This window comes from Aspergillus wentii, assembly GCF_001890725.1.
Source record: "Aspergillus wentii DTO 134E9 unplaced genomic scaffold ASPWEscaffold_2, whole genome shotgun sequence".
Lineage (NCBI taxonomy): Eukaryota > Fungi > Ascomycota > Eurotiomycetes > Eurotiales > Aspergillaceae > Aspergillus > Aspergillus wentii.
In genome coordinates, this window is record NW_024467833.1 from 1,884,191 (window position 1) to 1,908,322 (window position 24,132).

The 24,132-nt window shown below is 47.4% G+C and overlaps 12 protein-coding genes and 1 non-coding gene across 13 annotated transcripts; 6 read left to right on the forward strand and 7 right to left on the reverse strand.

The window, feature by feature from the left end:
- Window positions 1–2,217: 2,217 nt before the first annotated feature.
- Window positions 2,218–3,287, forward strand: ASPWEDRAFT_168649 (uncharacterized protein; the record flags this gene model as incomplete). Its single annotated transcript, XM_040830324.1, has 3 exons — window positions 2,218–2,657; window positions 2,714–2,963; window positions 3,012–3,287. 3 exons carry the CDS (start codon window positions 2,218–2,220, stop codon window positions 3,285–3,287), a joined length of 966 nt encoding a protein of 321 aa, XP_040692438.1.
- Window positions 3,150–4,527, forward strand: ASPWEDRAFT_341898 (uncharacterized protein). Its single transcript, XM_040833941.1, has 2 exons — window positions 3,150–3,302; window positions 3,354–4,527. Exon 2 carries the CDS (start codon window positions 3,373–3,375, stop codon window positions 4,333–4,335), a length of 963 nt encoding a protein of 320 aa, XP_040692439.1. The 5' UTR covers window positions 3,150–3,302; window positions 3,354–3,372; the 3' UTR covers window positions 4,336–4,527.
- A 791-nt stretch (window positions 4,528–5,318) lies between these two features.
- On the forward strand, window positions 5,319–6,516 carry ASPWEDRAFT_48919 (uncharacterized protein; the record flags this gene model as incomplete). The annotated part of the gene is made up of 3 exons (XM_040837183.1): window positions 5,319–5,449; window positions 5,481–6,102; window positions 6,445–6,516. The coding sequence occupies 3 exons, from the start codon at window positions 5,319–5,321 to the stop codon at window positions 6,514–6,516; spliced, it is 825 nt and encodes a 274-aa protein (XP_040692440.1).
- A 97-nt stretch (window positions 6,517–6,613) lies between these two features.
- On the forward strand, window positions 6,614–7,045 carry ASPWEDRAFT_168651 (uncharacterized protein; the record flags this gene model as incomplete). The annotated part of the gene is made up of 1 exon (XM_040830325.1): window positions 6,614–7,045. One exon carries the CDS (start codon window positions 6,614–6,616, stop codon window positions 7,043–7,045), a length of 432 nt encoding a protein of 143 aa, XP_040692441.1.
- Window positions 7,046–7,430: 385 nt separating this feature from the next.
- On the reverse strand, window positions 7,431–8,917 carry ASPWEDRAFT_168652 (uncharacterized protein; the record flags this gene model as incomplete). The annotated part of the gene is made up of 7 exons (XM_040830326.1): window positions 7,431–7,489; window positions 7,542–7,593; window positions 7,640–7,921; window positions 7,969–8,253; window positions 8,300–8,385; window positions 8,429–8,492; window positions 8,534–8,917. 7 exons carry the CDS (start codon window positions 8,915–8,917, stop codon window positions 7,431–7,433), a joined length of 1,212 nt encoding a protein of 403 aa, XP_040692442.1.
- An 886-nt stretch (window positions 8,918–9,803) lies between these two features.
- ASPWEDRAFT_149277 (uncharacterized protein) lies at window positions 9,804–11,613 on the forward strand (the record flags this gene model as incomplete). Its single annotated transcript, XM_040829567.1, has 4 exons — window positions 9,804–10,059; window positions 10,111–10,211; window positions 10,262–10,522; window positions 10,575–11,613. The coding sequence occupies 4 exons, from the start codon at window positions 9,804–9,806 to the stop codon at window positions 11,382–11,384; spliced, it is 1,428 nt and encodes a 475-aa protein (XP_040692443.1). The 3' UTR covers window positions 11,385–11,613.
- On the reverse strand, window positions 11,580–13,275 carry ASPWEDRAFT_180261 (cytochrome P450; the record flags this gene model as incomplete). The annotated part of the gene is made up of 5 exons (XM_040831835.1): window positions 11,580–11,754; window positions 11,803–11,969; window positions 12,018–12,125; window positions 12,177–13,024; window positions 13,071–13,275. 5 exons carry the CDS (start codon window positions 13,273–13,275, stop codon window positions 11,580–11,582), a joined length of 1,503 nt encoding a protein of 500 aa, XP_040692444.1.
- Window positions 13,276–14,447: 1,172 nt separating this feature from the next.
- ASPWEDRAFT_t75 lies at window positions 14,448–14,519 on the reverse strand. Its single transcript has one exon. It is a non-coding gene; the product is annotated as a tRNA-Ala (tRNA).
- A 66-nt stretch (window positions 14,520–14,585) lies between these two features.
- ASPWEDRAFT_149284 (uncharacterized protein) lies at window positions 14,586–16,023 on the reverse strand (the record flags this gene model as incomplete). Its single annotated transcript, XM_040829568.1, has 3 exons — window positions 15,535–16,023; window positions 14,800–15,493; window positions 14,586–14,753 (listed from the first exon to the last, which is right to left on the reverse strand). The coding sequence occupies exons 1-3, from the start codon at window positions 15,978–15,980 to the stop codon at window positions 14,586–14,588; spliced, it is 1,308 nt and encodes a 435-aa protein (XP_040692445.1). The 5' UTR covers window positions 15,981–16,023.
- Window positions 16,024–16,344: 321 nt separating this feature from the next.
- ASPWEDRAFT_127527 (uncharacterized protein) lies at window positions 16,345–17,958 on the reverse strand. Its single transcript, XM_040829228.1, has 7 exons — window positions 17,939–17,958; window positions 17,583–17,870; window positions 17,500–17,508; window positions 17,398–17,442; window positions 17,223–17,335; window positions 16,668–17,171; window positions 16,345–16,618 (listed from the first exon to the last, which is right to left on the reverse strand). The coding sequence occupies exons 2-7, from the start codon at window positions 17,676–17,678 to the stop codon at window positions 16,531–16,533; spliced, it is 855 nt and encodes a 284-aa protein (XP_040692446.1). The 5' UTR covers window positions 17,679–17,870; window positions 17,939–17,958; the 3' UTR covers window positions 16,345–16,530.
- A 418-nt stretch (window positions 17,959–18,376) lies between these two features.
- Window positions 18,377–18,910, forward strand: ASPWEDRAFT_36449 (uncharacterized protein). The gene has a single exon (XM_040834462.1). The coding sequence runs from the start codon at window positions 18,473–18,475 to the stop codon at window positions 18,659–18,661; it is 189 nt and encodes a 62-aa protein (XP_040692447.1). The 5' UTR covers window positions 18,377–18,472; the 3' UTR covers window positions 18,662–18,910.
- A 222-nt stretch (window positions 18,911–19,132) lies between these two features.
- ASPWEDRAFT_127531 (uncharacterized protein) lies at window positions 19,133–20,971 on the reverse strand (the record flags this gene model as incomplete). The annotated part of the gene is made up of 4 exons (XM_040829229.1): window positions 19,133–19,660; window positions 19,709–19,821; window positions 19,868–19,995; window positions 20,041–20,971. Coding segments are annotated over 4 exons (1,544 nt in total), but the record flags the coding sequence as incomplete, so codon positions are not given.
- Window positions 20,972–21,621: 650 nt separating this feature from the next.
- Window positions 21,622–23,668, reverse strand: ASPWEDRAFT_168659 (F-box protein; the record flags this gene model as incomplete). Its single annotated transcript, XM_040830327.1, has 4 exons — window positions 21,622–22,137; window positions 22,191–23,061; window positions 23,118–23,527; window positions 23,588–23,668. 4 exons carry the CDS (start codon window positions 23,666–23,668, stop codon window positions 21,622–21,624), a joined length of 1,878 nt encoding a protein of 625 aa, XP_040692449.1.
- Between the last annotated feature and the right edge of the window lie 464 nt (window positions 23,669–24,132).

Here is a 24,132-nt window from a genome sequence, read left to right on the forward strand (position 1 = left end):
TGTAGCATTTACGCAAACGCAATACAACCACGATATTCAATATCAATATCAATAATACTAGATAAACTCAATCTAATTGTCGATCTATTCTTATTTTTAATATCTATATACTGTACAGAATAAGAGCACTCGTATTCGCCCTTCCATACACACCTTAGTCATCAAGAATTAAAAAATACAAGCAAAAAGCAAAACCTCGCCTTTCCCGATTCGGCGACTCAGATCCCTGTCAACGCATTACCCAAAGGAGTTTCGGACTTGGCACACCCGCCCAAAGGAGAACACAGCACAGCCCAACTCCGACTCCAGAACTCCGTTGATTGTTTTGTAAGAGGGGAATGACTAATGGTAGTTTCCATTCAATGATTAGTTTCATTGGTTGTCTATGTATCTCCCAATCTAGTAATCCATCCTCATCTCCATGCGGAAACTCCTTCTAGAATCTGTCCCAAAATGGACTCTGGACTCATTGATCCAGATGTATCTTCCATTTTGGGAATGAATGATCTTACTCTTATCGAGCTTTGCACGTGCAAACCATGACTGTTGAGGAACGCCTTGTGCCCACGTGGAATTTATTTCCATCCAGGGCAGAGAAGATCTTATCTGATGAGACATGAGTCGTATTCAGGCCTTGCAGCCATGGAATCGAGGCCTGATCAGGCTGGATTTCGAGGCGGGGGGACGAGGTTTTTATAAAATATTTTTAAATTGTGTTGGTTGATTACTCCTTTGAGCACGTACTTTATTCGAACGATGCTAAGAATGTGGTGCTGGTCTCCCTATGTTGGCTCTATACCCGTGGTGTCGAATATATATGTATTCAACACATATTGGTCTACTCAACACCACCGTTCTTATATATCGCGTAATCAGTAACATTTCACATGATGGTACATAGCACCGGAATGAGCGATAATAAAAACCCAAAACAACTGGTAGAGTAGGTACAACAGCCATCCTCACCACTTCCTCTACACACCGTCGATACTCCGCAAGGACACAAAAAGTAAACCCCCCTGCCTACTTACTAACAACGGACCAGCATTCCCCCGCACGGAAACATTCTACAGTATTGTCCGGCATTAATAATCCAGCACCCGAAGACGTGGCATGCCCTATCCCAATCTGGCACTCCGAATCTCCGACGTCTCCTTTTGACAGGTGGGGACCCACTCGGTTTAGGTTAGCGCCCCACTAAGCTTAAACGCGATTGACACGACGCGCTAAACCGAATTGGGTAGGATGTCTACCGATTCTCATGACTACACGGGGGACGGGTGAGAGATAAACCAGAACACGGTGGGTTTTTGTTTTCTCGGGGAGTTTTTGGATTAGGGGGGTTAGTGTGTAAGTACTGCTTACAAATAGAGGAACGGGGGAATGCCGATAGGGTTTATCTGGTGTAGGGCTGACAAATCGAGAATGTCGCCGAGGATGAACAGTTCGGAGGAATAGTGGACCGGAGAGGTCTATTGTCTTAGTATACGGAAATACGGAGTAGAAGGACGAGGTTGTCGCTGATCAGACCAGTGGTATTCCTCAATCGTGCCCCATAATATGACCTCCCTCGGAATTACGGCAGTAGGCTAGAAGCTGAAGGTAAGCCTTGTCAGAAGTAAATCACGCCCTACAGCAGATCCCACACACGCTTTGTCCTGCCAAGATCTTCGAACCTGCTTAACCACATAGCCTCAGCCAGCCCACGATCTACCGTACACTCTGCATGCAGGATCATGAGTCCGTGTCACTCTGGAGCTTGGGCCCAGTCACACAAGCCACCCGGTTCCTTTCCGAAGCACAACATAAAACGCAAAAATCCCCATTGGCTTACGGGTGTTTGCAGGGCACAGACCGGCGGATGGGTTCTTTCTGGCATTAGCCTTGAATCTTGATCTGCGGGGAATCCGGGAGGCTTATTAGGGTTGTGGTACCCACCGTTTCGGGGATCTGGCATTTGTCCCCTGCATGAGGAGTGAGCTTAATTTGACGACTGATTGGAGATTATGATATCATAATATTGGGCATGAAGTGGTCGAATCGAGGGGTTTAGAGGTATTACTAATTATGCGTTGGGTTTTATGTGCGGTATGATCCATGGATGGGATAAAACCAGGCAGACACCACTATGTCATCTTCCATAAAATTTGCGTCACATTCGTGGTACGTCTTATATATATATTTACCCAAGTATACATTTATAATATCTTCAGCGTCATGTCTGGCTACTTTAAGTGGACAGAGCAACAGTTGTGGGGAGATGAGAAGGACAAGCAAAGAGCAGACATACTGGAATTCCTATCTGATATTTTCTATACTGTCCGGGATATGACCAAGCATGCCCTGGACGACGATGATCTTTTCCAGCTCAAGATCAAAGTCCATTCTGCGAATGACCCGACAAGACTCTTCTTCCAGTCCTCTTCAGCCGATATCTTGGAGCAATACCCGATTGTCGAAGATGGTGAATCGCAGGAATGGCTGGCAGTAACTGATTACGAATTACAGAGTATATCCCGCTCCGGCCCCTTCACTCAAGCAATCGATCTCAGCTACCAAATGGCTTGGAGGTTCAATGGCGCCCGAAGACATGGAATGCCACCACTTGATGGCTTCAAACATTCTTTGGGGAATTTGATGGGCTGGAGGTATCAAGAGTAAGATCACGCATGGCCCTCTAACTCGATAAAGTTGCTAATACGTGATAATGAAGGGGCTTTTCGCAATCGATGATACAAGAGAGATACGCAGCCACTGTTTACTATGACCAAGACCCTGAGTTTCGTGCTACTCAGTCATGGGAAAGAATTGAGAATAAACTGGATACGCCGCATCTGATGATTACCATACTGCATGATATTACGGGCGATGAGAGAGTTTTAAGGGGCGAGATATTGGTGATTCTTGCAGCTATGCAGAGTAGAATGTGTTTCAAGCTTTTTGAAGAGCATGTTATCATCCCTGTATGTTTTATCATCTGGGCTTATTCATGCCATCGCTAAGGATTATAGATTCAACTGTTTTCATTTATGGGCCGACAAGGACGGATCATCCAGGCTTATTTTGATGGCGGACATTTGATTCTATGCAAGAGCCAGCTCTTCAATTTCACCGACTTTGAGACAGCCCCTTTTGATATTTTCGTGGAGCACCTAGCAAGCATGCCAGTTGGAAATACCAAGGCATTCATGTTAGCTAGCAGAAATCAGGGCCCCTGGTCGGCCTTGCTCTTTTTATTGACTTCTTATGGAGTGTTGGCTAGGAGGACTATCATGAAACGTTTTTAATATCCATAAATCGGGGTAAAATCTTGAGGCAACCTAACGAGAAATATTGTGGTTCTGATTAGGCAGCGATGCACAACAAATCGTGATGTATTTTCCATCTTCACTTCAACTCCCCCACCTCAACCCATCAACCATCAGAAAAATGATACAAATCTGGAGAATAATACAAAAACTCCTCTGCCGAAAAATTACCGAATCAATCCTCTTCGAACTCCCCCTCGAGCTCCTCTTCGCCATCCTATGGTTCCTCCCACTCCCAGATAAAGTCCGACTGACTCTAACCTGCAAAGATTTATACCACCTTCTCTTTCCCCTCCTCCCAGCCGACGACCTCCGTTTCCCTCGCCTCCTCCCTTACAGACCATACTGCGACCGGAACTACACACGAGCAGATGTTTTAATCGCACTAGAAGACACCCACTGGGCATATTGCCAAGGATGCCAGAAACTGCATCCGCGCGAGGAATTTCCCACTAGTCCTGCGAAATTTATGAATGACCCGTTGACGAGATACTGTGCAATCTCCAGTGGTCTCGTTGACCTGTGTCCGTGTATCGTGATTACGTTTCGAGATAGACTGCGGATCGAGGATTATTTACTGGGAAGGAAGAAAAGGAGTTGTGGATATATCGATAAGGGGGTTCTTGTGTCTGTTCCCCATGCGAAGGGGAGATATCTCGTGCATGAGTGCTATGCATACAGAAATGTGGAGATGGCTATTCTGCTCTACCATGCTGACGAGAAGATGTTTATCTGTACGCGATATTCCATCCCGAATGACACTCGGGCGGTCCGTACGGAAGACATATTCATCTGTCCGCATCGAACTCTGTCGAAATATGTGCATGCCATCCCCAGCCCAGCCTGTCGCTCATGCAATGCACGCGTAGTGAAGTTGACCAGTTCAAAAAATCCAGATGCCATTGTGGTGCAGGTCACCCGGTGTTTGGGGAAACGGCCCGAGAAAGATTGGATGGGACTGGGAGAAGACTGGTGTTGGCAAACTCGGCTATGTGTTTATCTTCCCATAAGCGGATATCTGGATTAGGAGATCATTTGTACGAATATATGCGGATGGTATTCTGTGTCCAAAGTCCACATGACCATCTTCAGTTGGAATGTGGCAATCTTCACCATTTATCCAGTAGATCGGGTATACGCCTCTTCGTCATTCTGCAAACAATGAATTATCTCTTTTCCATGCTCACCCTGTTGGCCTCCGTCTCTGCGTAGTACAAATGTGGTTCTCGTGGCTTTCTCGAAATACCGCATGCCAACATAACTTCTCCTGATGAAGCAACCACGGTTATAGTAATTAGTCGGCACCCGAAGTATATTTGAGCTCCAAGGAATATCCACCATATTTCACCCTCGTATCATGAATATCCTATCCAGCACAACCGGAGGCATTAGCCAAAGTGTCGATTATCCAGCGGATATTGACCGAAACACTGCATCCAGTGAGAAATTCGCACTGGATATCATCCATAAGTGTGCTGAAAACTACCTTGAATAAATGTATGCTCTATTCGGATGCTTTCAAGGCGCGACTCTACTTTTACGAGTCATGGAACAGCTTGATTCCACTGCTCGATAAAATCCGTGATATTCTTTGGCAACCCATACCACATTCGGCCGAGCGGATGAAAAGTCGAAAACTGAGGCCGATATAGCACTCGGCCACAAATTTCGTGCCCAACGTGGCACCACGGAAAGCGCGGGATAGTTTTCGAATGGCCACAGGACAAAGACTCGCAGTATGAGGGGCGTGTTGCGTCCAGGGATCTTACAAAACGGTGTACATATACATGCATGATAGAAGATGAATTAGATGCATGGGATGCATGGAAAGACCGCATAAACCCAATTGAGAATGACGTGCATTCATCGGCAGACCAGTTCAGCAGTATGCCCCTCCGTGTCTGCCAGGCTGAAAGAGATAAAAGTACCAACGAGGCGATAAAAGCAGAGCAAATGCTCGACTTGTTTTTGTTGCACGCACATCTTGGATTATCTTTCTGAACCCTCAAAATGAAGCTCCTCAACACAACCACCCTCCAGCTTGAGCAGTTTCCAAGGAGAAACAATGATGGGACGGTAACCCCCGTTCCCAAATACGCCATCCTGTCGCATACCTGGGGTCCATCTGAGCAGGAAGTCTCGTATCAAGACATCATCAAGCCCGTCTGGGAGCGCCCAACGGCAAAGACCGGATACAGCAAAAATCGCAGCCTTTTGCCAAAAGGCAAGGGAAGCCCGCATCGACTATGCCTGGGTCGATACCTGCTGCATCAACAAAACCGACCCGGTCGAGCTCAACCATGCCCTCAACTCCATGTTTCTGTGGTATCGTGAGTCAGTAGTCTGCTGTACCTACATATCGGATGTCAGGAACTCCGGCGATGCCGGCTTTGCTGCGTTGCACCATAGTAGATGGTTTACGCGTGGATGGACATTGCAGGAGCTGTTGGCCCCATTGCACATGGTCTTTTTCAACTCCCACTGGGATGAAATCGGCACCAAGGCCAGTCTGCAGAGGATCATCAGCCAGGTGACGGGAATCCCAAGCGGGGTTGTGCTGTTCAACGACCCGACAGCCAGCGTTGCGCAGCGGATGTCGTGGGCGAGCGGCAGACAGACAAGCCGACTGGAAGACCGTGCCTACAGCCTGATGGGACTGTTTGGAGTCCACATGCCCATGATCTACGGCGAGGGGGAGATGGCCTTTCAGAGATTGCAGCTGGAGATCATGAAGGTGTCTAGTGACCAGACGCTGTTCGCTCGGACGACCAGAAATCCCGAGTTGCGGCGGAGAGTGATTGACGCGACAGATCCGGACCGCGATGAAGCTCGGAATGTACTCGCAACATGCCCTGAAGATTTTGGGAATTGCAGGGAGATGAATGAGCGGGGGAGAAGGGAATTGAGTGGGGAAGTGTTACAGACAAGGGAGCCGTCGCGGCCCTATGAGATGACGAATGCAGGCCTGCACATCAAACTGCCTTTGATTGAACTGCCTGCCATCGAAGGGCAGCCGGATAAAGCCCTGGGAGTACTTGGATGCCATAGTCACCCACCGCGCCAAGGAGATCCAACCGGTCTACGGGCAATTCTTCTGCAGCGAGCAACCGAAGGTGGCCCGTCACAATACATCAAGATTGAAGATGCGAGACCTTTAACCAGCGACGAAAAAAAATCAGCTCGAGCAAACCCCACCCACAGACGATAGGGAGATATCCATACGGACGCCAGACACCAGCCGGTTTGATGCCACGGGCTGGATGAGGGTTGAGGATCGGTATACCTTCTCAATTCCGGTCGGGAATATGAATGAAAATGTGCGCCGAACCGATGGCCACGAAGCAACGTGGTCCATCAACACCCACCACAACGCCAGCTACATCCAGCTGGACTTTAGACCGAGTGGAGGATCGGCTGTTCTTCTCTTCCAAGGTCGTGGACACCAGAATCTCGCCGCAGTCATCGGATTCCATAACTACAGTGTGTGGTGTGACCTTACCACCGACGCCAATTTCGAAGCGACTGCCATTTGGAATGACCCTTGGCACCCCGATCTGCAAGACGGTCGGGATATTCGGTGGCAAAATCTCGATCGCAAAAGATTGGGCGGAAATGCCATTGCCATTAACCCTAGCCAAATTGAAGGAAAGAGGGTGTATTACGTCCAGCTGACTATTGACCCCGAATTCCACGTCCCGGGGACTCGGACGCCGAACCTCCATTCCTGGGTAGCTTGATGGCTCTGTAACTGGAATGATTTCTGATTACTGCCTAGCTATCTAGGCAGTGTCAACGCATATCTGCACAAACCGGTCTCTCTCAATTACCAATTCAGCCGATCGCATTCTTCTGTTCAAGATAGCATCGTATTTTCCTTTCAGTATTATATTGCTTTGACAAATTCATTTTGAAGAGAACATTTTACGCCTACCATGTTTCAAGTGTATAAAGAGGTCTGGTTAAAGCCATTAATTTATCAAGATTAAAGTTTTTGGGATGAATCTTTTTAAAGTACTCAATCTTAAAAGAGTTGTGGTTTTTCATTGACTGTCTCCGGGGTCGGTCTATAGTAACACAGGCGATCCAGTTTATTTCTTATGTTGCCTATTGATCGAGTAAAATCTACGTAATGGGCTGAATGCCTCGAGCATACGCATCGAGATAGGTCGACATGCTTTGATCTGCAACGGTCAGTACATACTGGTAGTATAGCACCATCATCCAGCATCAAACTTACAGATCCTGACCCTTGGTCCAGATTTGTTCTCATATAAGCCGGGGAAGACTACTCTGTCAGTATACCCATTATAACATCACAATGGACAACCTACCGCAAAATCCGCCCCCGTCTTCAGCCAGTCCCTAATTGCACGCGCATCCACTGCAACATTCTGCCAGAACCCAGACAGCATATTGACGGCTTCAGAGAAGCTGGTCAATTTCTCGGTGCCCAGCTTGGTCAGCCCATTACGAGCGTCCTGGATCTGTGTGATCTGCCCTCGCTTGTTGATCTGGTTCTCCTTGCCTCGGATCTGGTTTCGGAATACTAAGAGCGCAGAGGCGATTCCGGCGATTGAGCCGGCTGTTCCAATGGCAACGGTAAGACCGACAATCTATGTTATTAGTATGGCAGATAGAAGAGGAGAGGAAGACAACATACTCCAACCAAAGGAGCAAAACGACCAGAAAGCGCAATACCAGCAGCCAGCACAGGCAATCCAACACCAAGGAAAAGACCCAGTCCTTCCAGCGCTTTTTCCAGGCGGTTCACCTTTTCATTCAATCCGTTGATCTGGTCTTGCAGCGCTTGGACCTCCTTGTTGATGCCTTCTTGTTTGTCCTTGGCCCAGTCGTTGAAAGAAACGACGAATGTGCCGAACTCCTTGCCCAGCGTTTCGAATCGGGTCTTCATGGCTTTGCCTTTGGTTTCGAGCCCGTCTGCTTTCTGGGATTGTTAGTAGGTCTGATAGAGGTGGATAGATGATGCCTACTGCGATGAAGGTTTCGATCTGCGCGATTCCCTGCTCGACTGTGTTGCTTTGATTGGCGCAGAACTCGACGACGACCCGGTCAAAGGCTGTCTGTGTTACCTGTGTTCTTATGTACTTAAAGGTACCTACAAGATGCATATTGACCGATATCGACCGCCAAATCTCGACTATCGGTGAGAATCTGCTCAAACGTCTACCACCATTAGCATACTCATCTTCACAAGATAATAGAACCAACCTGCTGATGTCCTTGCAAAGCCGGCAGAAAATCCGACTTGTGAATTTACCAATCTCAATAATCTTCAACCGCACCGCCTCGAAAATACCCAGAACATCCTGTGCCGCCTGCGTCGCACTTCCCGCTGCGTCCCTCAGGCCCTGCTGCGCCTTTTCAGTCTCCGCCGCTTTGGCCATGGCGACTGTCGCCCTCGGCGGGAGAGGCTTGTCTTTTGCTTCGTTGGTGATGACGGTGAGCTCCCTGTCACTGAGGGTATTGGCGACAGCGAGGTACTTTTCGGGGGATCTGTCTCTGCCAACAGCGTTGTCGATTTTCTGGAGAATGGAGTCGTAGGAGGGAGGAGCGTCTGTGACACTGTATTTGGGGAGGGCTGAGGCCATTTTAGATTATTTTCTACTTTTGAATATAATTGAATTGATTTTTAGGACTATATTTAGTAGAATAAGTCTGGGGATTTATTATTTGTCTTTTTATAGACACAAACAATGACAGCCAGTGATATCATGTTGACATTTGATGTACCCCGGAAAATCAGTCCGCGGACTGTCATATCTACGCATTATTATATTTTTTACCTAATTTTTACCATCTCTATAGATATAGTATTGATTCAATCCTTTATTTTGTAGTATTCTATCCTACTAGGTATTCGATAAGGTATGGAGTATGCCGATCAGGTCGGGTTCTTTTCCACCTCTTTCCAATAGCAGTGTATCCCGATCCTGGTATCACCGGGTATTCTATCCGACCCTAGTACCTAAAGAGGGGTATGGTCATTCAAGTACACATGCTACAAAAAGCCTCACATCCTACCCAGAATGTTGAACGGGTAACTTTTGCCCCTCCTATCTTTTCTACCATGACAAGCTACGACTTCTAGGGCGGCTGGGTGGATCGGGCCATAACTACGACATTCGATGTACTCCGAAGGATATGGAAGGAGGTATCGTCCAACAGTGCAACGCCGGCGTCTCTGGGAAATGACCTAGGTACCATCCAATATTTGATGAGCCCTGCCACATATAGGTATTCAGAATGGAGACACATTCCTGTTTCAGTATGAAAATCCATTGGCTTTGATGAATCAGTCCTCCAATGGTTTCTTCCCAAAACAGCTCACATCGGCTTCTCCATCCGATTTGCATCTGGCCTGCATATGATAGATGATGGATTTATCAGCCAGTTCATCACGTGGGTGGGGTTATTCGATGGCACAAAGAGTCCTCTTCCCACACCATCGAACTCTTCGTAGTCGTAAAAATCAAAATGGATGGCTTGATTGTCCACAGTGGTACCGGGACTCCTGGTGGCTACCATGATCACATAGAGTCAGCAGGGCCATCTTCTCCATACGTTGAATGTCAAATCGAGCTACAGGAGTCCCAAGTGAGAGTGAATCAGCAGAACGAGAGTGAAAATGAGCAATCTGGGCTAAGAGAATTCTCTTTACCGCCGGTCGATGGAGGCAGAGATGCTTGGTTATGCCTAGCGGGAGCGTTTGTTTTTGAGATGATGAGTTGGGGTACGTGTCTTCTAGATATCTTGGGATACAACTAATGTTACGAATGTCCAGGCTTTCCATACTCTTTCGGTGTTTTCCAAGACTACTATACCACAAACGAGCCATTCAGCCAAGACAAATCGCTTGTCTCGATGATAGGTTCATGCGCCTTGGTATGTGTATCCTCGCTCGACAAAGGGCCAGATTACTCATTCGATCGTAGGGCATTATGTACTTGGCTTCGCCTGTCAGCTTGTTTATCATTCAACGATGGCCTCATCTCAGTCGAGTGAGCATTGTTGTTGGTCTTGCGATAGTGCTGATTGCGATTGTCTCGTCTTCGTTCGCCACCCGTGTATGGCAGCTCTTGTTAACCCAAGGAATTGTTTATCCGCTCGGTGCGTGTATGCTCTATTATCCAGTGTTAGTATTCATTGACGAGTGGTTTGTAAGGAGAAAAGGACTGGCATATGGAGCCTGCTGGGTAAGTCATCTACCATAATTCTTTATACCCAGAGTGATACTGACAAATACAGGCTGGGACCGGCGTCGCGGGTGTGATATTTCCAAACGTTGCAAAGCTGGCACTCTCACGTTTCTCATTTCGAGTCACCATGTGGGCATGGGCTGTCATCGTCTTCTTGCTTGTGTCTCCTTTCCTACCATTTGTGAAGCCTCGTGTCCAAGTATCCGCCACACAGACCCGGAAGCCACAACATATCAGCTTTACGTTCCTCAAGTCCCCCTCATTCCTTATATTTCAACTTGGGAATCTCCTCCAAGGCTTAGGATATTTTGCCCCAACACTCTACCTCCCCACCTTCTCCAGACAAGTAGCTGGCGAATCCGGCTTCGGCACAACAGTTGCGCTTACAGCCATGAACGCCGGCATGGTAGTTGGCTTCATTCTCGTCGGATTTCTCATTGACCGCTGGCACGTAGCCGACGTCATCTTCCTAGCCACGATAGGCACTGTCATCTGCGTGGTCGTGTTATGGGGCGTGTCTGTCTCCCTGCCTCCTCTGTGCGTGTTTGCCGTCCTCTACGGTGTCTTCGCCGGCAGTGCCAGCGCAACATGGCCTGGCATCGTGCATAACGTCAAAGAGAAAGACCAGTCGGCTCCAGTGGGCCTTTTGCTGGGTTCATTCACGGCCATCCGCGGTGTCGGCTCCATAGCCTGTGGCCCGATAAGTGAAGCCGTGATTAATTCCAAGTGGCCCTGGTCAGGAAGGTCATTTGCCTTGGCGTATGGAACGAACTTTGGTGGGCTTATTGTCTTCACGGGGGTCACGGCGTCGTTCGGAGTGGTGGGCTTCACGGCGCGCAAACTGGGTCTGCTTCATTGAATATTGAACTCATTGCGGGTAGGTAGCATGGATAGTATGGTGTGAAGGACCAGATTTTGAACTGTCTTGAATATATGTTGTTAAAATCCTATTTCATATACTAAGCACATGCCGCCATTATAGGGAGTAATTTTCCCAGGGGACAAATGGCATAGACAAAACTACAAGGTATCACGTAAATTAAATACATTGAAGTTAATCTCTGACAACACCCGAAACCAACGCATTCACTCTCAGCGCATCTGAATCTGGCAATCCAATCATCAAATCGCGGGTAATACGGATACTCTCAGGAGTAGTCTTGTATATTTCCAGATCGAAACGACGGACAAGAACCGCAAACATCTGGTATAGTTCCGAGAATGCCAAACTAGCATCTATTAATTGAAGTTATTTAAATTGAACGAAAGATACGTACTTCATTCCCACGCAGATGCGTGGACCCTTGGTGAAGGGGACGAGGAATTTAGTCAGGCGTTCGCCCTTGTCGGATGCATTGATCCAGCGGGATGGGTTGAAGGTGTGTGGATCGGGGAAGATGGAGGGGTCTGTGTGCATGAAGTAGAGGATTTGGCTGACGGGTGTCTGTGGCTGTTAGCTTCATGGAAATGGGGAATTGATTGCAGTTCTTACTCCCGGTGGAATGGTATAGTCTTTGTATTCGATCGGTGTCGGCGCAACACGTGGTAGTCGGATGGACACGCTATGCGACATGCGAAGGGACTCGTTGATCACGGCCGTCTGATCTGGTTAGCTGTACAGTCGAATTTTGGGTATGCGATGGATCCATACCAGGTATGGTAGCTTTTCCAGCTGCGACAATGGAACACTGCTAGTCGGTTCAGGCATCACCTGCCTCACCTCCTCTCGCAGCCAGATCATCATCTCTCTATCACGGTATAGATGAAATGTACCCACGGCGAGCACTCTTGCCGTTGTCTCCGTACCTGCAGCAAGCACCGTCATCGCTTCATCGCGTACCCTCGCTATTGCTCTCTCGGATTCAGGAACCGACTTATCCAAGAGCGAGTCAAAGATTGTCCTCATCCCGCCGGCACTTTCTCCAAAATCACCCTTCATCGTCGCCTCGGCCCTATTTGCGAGCATACGCTTGGAATCAAACAATCCCTTCGCGCTTGGCTGAACGCGCTCAATAAGATCAGGCGCGTATTCCAGAATCGATTGGAAAAATCCGAAAAACCGTCCCAGATGACACATCTCACCCGCCCCAACCACCGCCTCTCGAAAGTCATTTCGCAGGTCGTTGGTGTCCAGAATTCTCATTGTTTCTCCAAATGTATAATGCGAGATCACGTCGGCCGTCAACGCGGCGAAAAGCCCATCCACGGACACCACCGTGCCGTCCTTGTGAGCCTGCTCAAGACGTGACGCGGCCTTTTCAATTTTATCCTGCACCAGATGCTCCAGCGCCATGACTGATCGCTTTGAAAAGAAGGGATTCACCAGCTCACGACGCATTCGGTGAAGGTCATGGTCGACTGTTGCGGCGGCGGAGAGCGGACTCGCGAAGATTCGCACCATGTACTTGTCCTTTTCTTGCCTTTTGCTGGTGTAGATTCGGTCGAAGAAATGGGGGTCTTTAATGTGTAGCTCGCGCGGGTTGATTCGGACTATGGGGCCTATTATCTCGTTAGATAATCATCAAGAGATACTGGCAGGACTGACCATATTGCTCATGCATCCTCTCAACCTCCCACATGAACTTCCCCCCTTTAACCGCATCGTAATAAAACTCATACAGGTGTGTAATGGCAGTCAACCTCGGTCCGGGAAATTTACTGAGGGGATGAAGATAGAGACGATAGATGGTTCGAATGGCGAGATATATAACAGCTGCCACGCAGCCGATGCAAAGCAGCTGGTACCCCATGGTGGTGATGAGGATTCTCTGCAGATGCAAATTTTCAGCTGTCAAAAATCAGCTAACAGGGTTTAAGAGATTATCCGGTGGTCCATTAGTTGACGCTAAGACCATCTCTAACGGCTATCACCAGTCGGCGCAGTGACCAACTTCCATGGCCCAGTAAGAACACGGTTGATGTCAGCATTTGACAGGTATCATATCTATCCGTGATAGTTAGGCATTGAATGTTGCAAACTAAGCAGAATGAACTTATATGATGGATTATGTGTTCTATCTACAGCGAAGAACGAATTGCAACTGCTACTGGGTCATGTATCAACATGTCTTCTGATTGGTCATTCTGTCCGAATACAATTCACGCCACGTTACCCCAGAGTAGGTAAACACTTTAATGGAATATCTCTGTGCAACGGGAAACTGGCTCTTTCCCAGAATTCCACTGCCTTTACTTTGATTGTAGAAGTAGAAGAGGGATAAGATAGAGGCTTTGATTCCTTGTGCTTGGTATATAATGGATTGTATAGATCTGCTATTTACAATAGGAAAAGCGGGGCTCTTAGGACTAAAAGAAATAGGTAAAAGATAACCAATGAATATAATTTCTATCCTTCTCACAAGCATCTCTTGGAAGATGGAATGAATTCTTCCTGAATAAAGCAGGGATTTACTCCATATTTTATGACAATAAAGGCTCCCTGAGATAATTACAGACAGATTTATAAAGTCGGTAGAAAAAGCCAAGCGCATGTCTTTAAACATTGAAAGTATATACAATCAATGTGGGCTATATATAACTCCCAGTAGTTCCTTTACTGGCTAACATGATTGATAGTAGGCTGGTAGATGTGAGTATGAGAGAGACAGGCGGCATTGATGGAATTTAAATACTATCAGACACAGTTTGATTCGATAGTGACAACCAGCCTACCTTGTTATATTTCAGCCAAAAGCCAATCAAAGCGCATCGATAACCTCGCCACAGTCCGTCAACAGTCACCAGGTCGCCATTACCAACATCAAGGTAATACTTGGCTTCAAATACAATCTGGCCTGGGTCTAAGACTATCTGTCTGGCCTATTAACATTCGTCCGACTTCTTGAAAGCATCATCAATGCTTCTTTACAAGAGAAGGAAGTATGTGTCTTAACCATTAGTTAGACCAACAAAAAACAAAAAATGGACTCGCGGGGAATCGAACCCCGGACCACTCCCATGCTAAGGGAGTATTATACCACTAAACCACAAGCCCATTGGATAAGAGTGAAATGGAGTGTTATAATTCTATGAAGTGCTGAATTGAAAACTTTGCAAGAAGTTACAGCCTCTTAACCGGCGACATATCCGTCTTCAACCTTATAACGAGCGCAACAACAGCCGCTCCCAGCGCCATTCCTCCTGCGTAGAAAATCGCCGGCCGATATGCCTCAATTCCACTATCTTCCCCTCCAGACGCGTCGAGGATATACCCAGCAATTGGAGCACCCTAGAACAGTCAGCATACAACCTAGGAAACAGTAGAAGGTACATACCAGAAGATACCCCCCGGCCCAACCAGTCACCACCATCGCCATCGCAACAGACACTCTGGCCGAGCCAAAGACGTTCCCCACGACTGTGGGCATAGTCGAGAAGAAGCCGCCGTTGCTCATTCCATTGATGATGACAAAAATAACCAGCGGAGCGATGGATGTGGAAACAGGCCAGAGGATGAGCATGCTCAACGCACTGAGAAGGAGGGAGAGAACGAGCGTGTTGAGAGGACCGATAAAGTCGCTGCAGAAACCACAGAGGAGACGGCCGAGCGCGGAGGAAAAGTTGAATGCGGCGACGAGGCCTGCGCCTGCGCTGGAGGCCATGTTCATCGAGTCTGTGTATAGGGGGAGGAAGAAGGGCGGGACGAGCAGCGGGAAGGTGGCGATGGCGCCGGTTGCGAAGAGGAGGAGGAAGCGGGGGTCGCGGAGGAGTTGCCAGTCAATGAGGGCTGTGGGCGGGATGGAGGTGCGTTGTTTGATGAGGTATGCAGCCGGTAAGCCAGTGGCCCATGTCATGAAGCCGAGAATGCGGAATGTCCAGGCGGTTCCCACATGTTGCAGGAGGGCATTCAGGATGAAGCTGATGACCGCACCGCCGAGCCCACCCGCAGCATACACAATCCCATTGGCAATCCCTCTCTTTGCCTTGAAATACTGCGCTGGAACAACCGACACGACCATAAAACAGAGACTGCCAATTAGCACACATTACCACCAAGAGGATAAACATACCTAATGCCAACCCCAAACACAACCCCCGCAGTCACAAACAATCCCCCAATACTATGCACCGCAAACCCACTCAACACCTCTCCCAGTCCTAATATGAACACCCCAATCAACGCAGACGTCCTCGTTCCCAGCTTGCGAATAACTCTGGCATTGACGATTCCCAGAAACGAGATACACGCTGGCGCAAGAGACCCGACAAAAGCCAGCGTCGAAGGCGAGGACACGCCCTCCTTGACCAGCGCGGCTTGCAAAATACCCCAGCAATACGACGTGCCGATGAACCACCAGGTGAGAATGGCACAGCCGGAAACGACAACCCAGGCGTGACCTCCGTCGGGAGCTTCTGCGTCGGCTTGGAGAGACGCCTGCACCACGTCAGACGGCCTGACAGATCTGTGCGCTGCGTGGCTTTCTTGCAGCTCGACGGCTGTTGTGGTTGTCGACATGCTGATAGCTGACCCAGTCTGTGGTTTAGTTATTAGATGTGTGAAATGATCAAGGTTGAAGAATATCCATTCCACTTACAATATGCAAATTTAGGGCTTCGGGTACAACCGGAGATCGACATAAGTGGTTTTTCAACCAATGATATTATGCGAAAAATGGCCCGAGTGGAGACTGCACTTGTCACAGGGCGCAGGACAGCCGGCAATACCCGATACTATATGCAGTTTTCATGGATTTATACAGCAGGTTAGTAGTCGCGTGGGTGACAACCAACGAATCCCTGCTGTTGTATGGTTTTCTATTAATGGTTGCTTATGTTCAAGAAAAAGAAAACGAAAATTTCTTCTTCTGTTCTTTGGTTGTCTCATCCCGAGAAATGGAGTTTTGTAGGGTGTCAGCTCTCGAAAACGTTCTTTCCATCACACTTATAGAATTGAGAAGGGCAATCTATAATGGAATCTGGGTTATGCAGAGTAACTTAATCGTAAACTCTTTTTGGCTGGATCGACAGCCAAGATCTATTTAAATTTAGCTTATCTATAATCATACTTAATCATCCTCTCCTTCCGTCATCACGCGACGACCGTTAACTCCCTTTTCCACCTCTGGGACAAGGCGTTCGAGTTGATCGAGATGTCTGAAAAAGTCAGTATTTTAACACCTCTTACTCTGAAAGGAAAACACACCTTCCAACAAGCGTGACTGTATTATTCTTATAGCCCGTCCGTTCATAACTCCCAACCTTAATATCATCCGCCTCGACCCGCTTCGCGAAACCCTCCAGAAACAGCGAAACCTCACTCTCCGGCAGAGGTGTGGAAATCAACACGCGATGAATCTTGCCCGCTTCGCTATCCAGACGGGGCAGAATATACGGTTTCAGCCCGTCGAGCAATCTCTCATACCACGAGGGGACTCCAGGGAGCATATGGATGTTTCCGTTGACGACTGGGACTGGAGAATAGCTGTCTTCGAGGTTGAAAATGGCCTGCTCTTCGAGGGGTCGTCGCGAGTCGACGGGGATGTTGATTTCACGCAGTAAGGCTTTGAATTTTGGGGATTCTTCATCGACGGGGGTGTCGGGGCGTAGGGACTGTAGCCAGCTCTTCATTCGTTCCAGGGCGACTGGGTGTACCATGAGATCGAGGTCGAAAGCTTTTGCGACGGCGGCGAATGTTATATCGTCGTGACTAGTAAAATAAATTAGTGTTTTTCCCAAAAGAAATATGCAGTATACTGACGTCGGACCGATTCCTCCGCTTGTCACGACAAGATCATATGCGTTACTCATGCGGCGGACGGCCTCGATGATCTCGCCTTCATTGTCGCGGATGACTTCGATTCGCATCAATTCCTAGCAGAATCTCAGCCATAGCTCGTGATACGCGGATATCTCCCGCATTCAATATGACGTACTATTCCGAGTTCAAAACAAAATCGGGCCATGAAATGCGAATTGGTCTGTATTGGTTAGTCATATGGATATCTTTGTTGACCTCAATCCATCAAGTGACTCACGTCGGCAATCTGTCGGAACCTATTAGTATTTATGTCTGCTGGATATATACAATTCAGTGCAAGTTGAAGTACACGCGACTCACCTTTCCACCCAAGACTTCGTCACCGATGATCAAACATCCTGCGGTGCGAATCGGACACACACCCCGCTCGGCGATAACACTTGTAGGCGTAGCCATTTCTGTAGTAGGGATAAAAATGAGAAAGGAGAAAAATCAACTGAGCAGCAGACTATCTGAAGCAACGTCTCGACGACCTGGCGATCACAAAGTGGTTTATCACGAGTTGGAGTAACTATCCCACCGCATCGGCACACAGCGGGGGTTTTCACGCCCACTAGTCAGGCATTTTCAGCTGAGATCGACCGTTCGCTGTAATACGAGGTTAGCGTATGATTCAAGACTGATCGTCGGTATGGATAGCTTCAAAGTAAGCAGACATTTCTCAGTGAGACGGCAAGACAGTCTCCGCACAGCCAATGATAATAAGTTGGAATTATTCTCCAGATGGGGACTGCAGATGGCGCATCCACGAAACCACAAGCCGCCTTGTTTGGGCGTGTGTTGGGTTTACCCGATCTATGCTAGCGGCTTGGCATTGCGATCGGTGGGTGTTGTTTAGGCGTAATTACAGCAAAATAGCCGAATAATACGTGACCGCTAACCGCGAATAGGTGCAGATACAGATTCATACACAGATCGGGGCCAACTAGCTTCAATCACTACCAAGTGGCTGGCTGTGGCCGATTGGCGCATGGTGAGATTGTAGCAATGGTTGGAGATCGGTCAGCTGAAAAAATCAGTTCAGTAAAAAGTAAAGCTGGGTTGTGCTCTCCACTTTGCGTACGCGTAGGTCTAAGCCTTTAGAAGGCTCTGTCCCTGGATGGATAGATCTTAGTATTAATACTGGCCCCGGGGCATTTAATCCTTGAAATCACTGCATCATATTCATATCAACTTTCTAATATCTCAAAATGTCTCTCTCCTCCTCCATCCTAGACAACACCAAAGCCAATCCCACCATCCGCCGCGTCGACTTTGTCAAACAAGGCCTCCCCGACCTCGACGGCTGCTACGCCTGGGTCCTCGACGATGTCCTCGACGCAGACGAATGCGAGGCCCTAATCAGCTGGTCTCCTCCATTCGGGAACCTCGGTGCATAACGGGACAAAATACGTGATGAAGACGGACTTGATGTACGACCTAGATATCAGTCAATAACTGTGATACCTTAATTTAAATATACGATGTTTTATGTTAGCATATTTTTCTTTGAGCTGTCCTGATATAAGGGTGAGGGTTAGGGCTGGGCCTGGTTGGTCATTAGCTATATTCACACTGCAAAATAGACCATATGTGATATTAGAAACTTGATAGCAGTTCCGTATATTTTGAATGAATCTTAATCTCTGCCTCCAGCCTTGAAACATCAGATGTAAGGAACGACCAAGTGGAAAGCGATTCGATGATATTCAATGATACTATCTAGGCTTTGGCTATAAAATCTATTTCGCTAACTACTGCTAACCATAGGACCTATGGCGCAACGGCAGCGCATTGTAAGTTTCACCGCCAAGTGTGGTTTTAAAAACTTCCACTAACAGCACAACAGCGACTCCAGATCGAGAGGTTATCCGTTCAAATCGGGTTGGGTTCATTTTTTTTTTATTCTATTTTGGTTCCTCCCGATAGAATAAAACTATAGCACTGTGTCCTACTGGGTGGCTTTCTCACGATATAGCGAATAATTTGAAGGATAACCGAGAAATATATCAAAATACAAATAAACATTAAGCAACCTCCAAATGATCTTCCCCTCTCTTCTCTTCCCTCTCGCTCTCAACTAGACTCTCCCTCCTCCGTCTAGTTGCCTGCCTCTCCTCCTCAATCCTCTTCGCAAACGGCGACCTCGCCCGTATCGCAGGCCCATGTTTATAAAAGAAGTAAATCGGCACGGTAACCACGACAGAAACACATGCAAGAATCGTCGATGCATACTCATATGAGTATTTGTGTCCGATATTCTCAAACATCGGCGTTGAATACATCGCTGCGATGCCGGCGAGAAAGTCGCGGGCGAAATCGTTGCCGCCTGTTGCGGAGGCAGCGTACGCCCCGTATGCGGCTACGGTGTAGTCGATTGAGGATTGGTAGATTGAGTACTAAGCATTTTGTTAGTAATTAGTATGGTTAAGATTGATGGGACGTACGTTGGCGATTCCGATGATGGTGGTGAAGATCATTGGGGCGATCCAGTGAACTTGAGGTGGACCGAGACTTGTCCATGCGAAGCCGAAAAGGCCGATTGGGAGGCAGAGTATCACTATATATGTTAGACTTGTCATATCAACTTTGTAGAAACTAGGTACCGTAGAGAAGCCACCATAACCTCGCTTCAGGCAGAACAGAATCAGGTCCATTCTTGCGTCGTCTCTTGCGAAACATGTGAATTGACGGTAGAAATGATATATACGCCATGAAATATCCGATAAGTAGTCTATCACATTAGTTTCATCCAATATATCCAAAACGGGGAGCATACGGAATAAAAGCCAGACTAATCTGAATCGTCCCAAACCCCCACTGTTTATATATCGGCGTAAACCCCTGCAAAAAAGTGAAGATGAGCGAATCGCTGAACCCACTCAACAACGACAGCCACAGCACAATTGGCTCCGTGAAGAGCATATGAAACGGTCGACTCCAGACGATAAAGATATCGCGAGCTGATAATTCAAAGCCATGCATCTCGTGCGGACCGTAGATGTTCATTTCCCCATTCTTCCGTCTTTTCTTCGCTTCTCTATCCAAGATGATCGTCGATCGTGTCTCTGTGACTAGGAATAGATGCATGACCTGCACCACTCCGCCGGCGAGTAACTGGACCCAGAATATCCACGGCAGAGGATGTCGGTCTTCGACAAACCCACCCACAACAGCACCAACGACCGACCCTCCAACAGAAGATAGAACCAGAAATGCGACCGCGTATTCTTGATCTTCAGCTTCCCACATATCAGCAATGACTCCGAGAGTAACTGATCCCCCAGACGTCGATAATCCCCCCAACAACCGACAGATGACATACGTGGCGAAATTCGGCGCCAACGCACACGGCAGCTGCCAGATATTCACCAGAAACAGGCTCAGCTGCTGGGTTGGCCATCGGCCTAGTTCCTCGCTCCAGGGTGCCCATAGCTCGCAGCCAAAGGCATACGCGCAGAGGAATGTCAGCTGTGGGATGCGCGCTACTTGTTCACTGACATTGTGTTTTTCAGATATCGCTGCCACACCGTTGGCATAAAGACTCGCGTTGAGGTTCATCGAGATTTGGATACAGAAGCACACAGATAGGATAAGCCATTTTTTCCAGAATGAAAAGCTATAGCCTAGTTTATCGTATGCAGTGGATTCGGTGAGTTCAATCTTATTTGGGTGGTTATTGCTATCTTCTTCTTTTACCGGTGCCATTGTGCTGGATTGTTGTTATAATTATTGAAATAATGCAGTTGTGATATTCTATATTCTTATATACGCGGCAGCGGCTTATCCCGCATCACTTACGTCAAGAACCCGACAATAAAAGGCTTATACAGAGCTGTTCCATGGACCACCACAGCAGATGATCGGAATACGAAGAAAGTGATGTCAGTGGCTAATTTATGCTCGATTATCTATTATTCTATTCAAGCGGTAAAATTAGGCGGAACTTAATATTTGATACCACCATGGAAATAGCAATTTCCAAAATATGTCAAATATGTCACCTCCTAAGCAATTAGTATTCAGTTCTACGGGGATGAGTACATCCAGTTGATGATAGATACCGTTATTCTATCACCAAGAACTTAGTGGGTTCGTAGATCGACTTGAACGTAAGATAGCCGATTTCATATTTCTCACTGTTACTTAAAGGAGCTTTGATTCAGTGGCAGCTTATTATCACCATTCCACATGGCCAAATATTTGTCGAAGAAAATTGAAAACAAGACAAAACAGAAAAGAAAAGAAAAAGACTACACGTGCGAAACTGCAACTTAAATCGTAGGACGATTTCAAGCATTTTCAAAGCACCATTGCCTAATTTTCCAACCTCAAAACTAGCTCCAATCCAAGTCGTGGTCTAGAAACTTCCTCGCTTGTAAACTGGAGGCGCAGCCGAAAATTCATGAAGTAGCTCTCGACCTCGTTCAATTCCCCCCAAGCAGCGTTGGTTTTCTGGGTGTACAAGTCTGAATGGGAGATCATCGGATGCACCCCCAGAGTCAAGAGAAACATTCGGGTCATGGCGGCATAGAAGAAGACGGGTCCACTTTTGGTCGTTGTTTGCAAAATCGCCATAGGCAAGAACCTGCAAGCTGGGAAGTCCTTCTGGTCGAAATGCCCATTTGGCGAATTGGAATAACTTAGGTAGAAAATGAGATTCGGGAATTTTTGGTGCTCTTTCAGCCTCGTTACTGTCGTCAGGTTTAGGGGCCTGCTGATCTCTTGTATGGATAGACGGAGGGAGTAAGTCTGTGGGATAACCAGACTTGACTAGCTCCTTCACGACATCCTGTAGTAAGTAGTAAGTTCCCTCCATTCGAAAATGGATAAGCTTGATGGATCTGGAAATTCTGCTGGACCGAATTTGCTGTTTCTGGAGAAAGCGTGTTAGTGGGATTCATAAATATACCAAAGATGAAAACCTACCACGTATCCTGGGCTGACCCAGGCTCCCAAACATTCCAGAGCTTCCAAATGTTTTAGCTGAGACAGAAACATCAGCGGAGAGTCGTGAACGTAAGAATCTCTCTGGCCGTCATAGTGGTATATTGGTTGGCAGAGTAGTCGTTTCAACTTCATTTTATGAGACTGGAAGGGTTCCGTGGCGACTAGAGAATCCGAATGGCGGGAGCTCAAGTAGATACTGAGTATGAAAAGCTCTTCAAGACCGCTGAACGATTCCAAGAATGAGATAAGAGCGTCGAGAACACTTGGACAGGTATCATCATCATCGTTGGTATTTATGAAATGTAAAGTTCGTAGATTGACCACAGCCCTCAATTGTATGGCGCGAAACAGATCAGGTACATTCCCGCAACTCCCCAGCCTCAAAGAGCGGAGCTTCGTGAGATCAAAGGAAAAATCATATATCTCATTCAATGAACCAATATCGACCTGGCTGAGAGATAGGTGCTGAAGCGAATGAAGCTCGATGTTTTCGGGATCTTCATCTTCAGCGTACTCATATTCAATGGATTCGTCTTCGTCAGAAGATACAAGCCCGAGGCCTTTGAGCGTCGGCCACAGGAAGGATGGTCCCTTGACGCCCAAAGTGATAAGGTGGTTTGAATTGTTCCGAAGGACTGATCTGAATATCACGAGGTCATTACCTTCGGGGTTGAAATTCTGCCATGAGAATTCGCAAAGTTGTTTGAGCTGAAGAAGTCCCTCGTAAGATGGAGCATGTCTGCATGAGCCATCTATATCAAGAGACAAGCTCGTAATGCGCTCTTGGTGACGGGGGATATACCCAGACGTTCCTAGAATAGAATTCGGAACACAGCATCCCAGGTGCCATCTGGTTGAAAGAGTCAGCCAATGGTTGGAACTCATCCTAGATAAATAGAGTGTTACCTGAATCCAGACAGGGTGTTTGGTTTGATGTGGCCAAATACATCCTTGATCTTGCCAGACACCCACGACAGAAACTCGAAACGATGTGTTCTATGGCGTAAAATGAAGTTCTCCTTCAAGGTTGGGTCGAGATAATTGTCTAGCCAATCTCCATATTCTAGAGCGCAAGTACGGCGGTCAGTCGTCTGAGACAAAGCTCTGAATTCCAGACTTTTGAGAAATTTCCAAGGGGATATCTTGATTGGAGCACCATCTTCAGTAAAGTAGGTTCTTTGGGACCGGTTGGCGAATTGGTAGAAAGTGCCATCTCGAGAAGGAACCAGAATCAGGTCTTCGTATAAACGGCTGGTCAAAAGACGATGAAATGTCTTGCAGGAAAGGGCAAGGTTCGGGACATCTGCAGACGCAATCTGATCAAATTAGATTGACACGTGGTAAAGGAATTCTAATCCATGATGATTCAGACTTACCCGATTAGCAATCATCTCAAGCAGTTCCTCTGGAAGCCGCTTGAGGAGGGTCGACCTCGACGAACCCCCCTCAGAAGTCATGGCGTTTTTGCTCAGATCTGGAGTCAACACGGGGTGTAAGTGAGGGAAAGACGGATGCAGAGGGAGTATGGAGAGAAAAAAAAATTAACCTAGTCGTTGGTGCTTTCGTTACCAGACCAAAGGAATATGGACATTCAATCCCCTTGTGTGAGAGGGAGAAAGAAGAGAGGAAGTTGAGGCGAGGAGGAGGGCTGGTCAACAAAGAGATGGGGGGAGTCAACAAAGAGCAAGGCAGCAAGGCACCGACAGGTACATTCACTGCCTTGACCTGTAAGAGTAGATTTGACATGGCCCAGAAGACAACCTAAGGACAGGAAATACAAAAATATTCAAAACAATTAGCAGATAGAAAGGAAACTAAAGAAAAGACCACCTCCTCATTCTCTACTAACCAGCTGATATAGAAATAAAACAGACCCAAGGTTATATATTGATTTGTCTATTGTACTCAAATTACTCTTCTA

What these genes read in the sequence shown, in the direction of transcription:
- ASPWEDRAFT_341898 (XM_040833941.1), top strand. Translation starts at nt 3,373, where the DNA reads ATGTATTTTCCATCTTCACTTCAACTCCCCCACCTCAACCCATCAACC.
- ASPWEDRAFT_127527 (XM_040829228.1), bottom strand. Translation starts at nt 17,678, where the DNA reads ATGGCTACGCCTACAAGTGTTATCGCCGAGCGGGGTGTGTGTCCGATT. An exon ending in TTTGTTTTGAACTCGGAATA is followed by an intron (nt 17,336 to 17,397) that starts GTACGTCATATT and finishes AGATTCTGCTAG; the next exon opens with GAATTGATGCGAATCGAAGT. An exon ending in AGCGGAGGAATCGGTCCGAC is followed by an intron (nt 17,172 to 17,222) that starts GTCAGTATACTG and finishes TTATTTTACTAG; the next exon opens with TCACGACGATATAACATTCG.
- ASPWEDRAFT_36449 (XM_040834462.1), top strand. Translation starts at nt 18,473, where the DNA reads ATGTCTCTCTCCTCCTCCATCCTAGACAACACCAAAGCCAATCCCACC.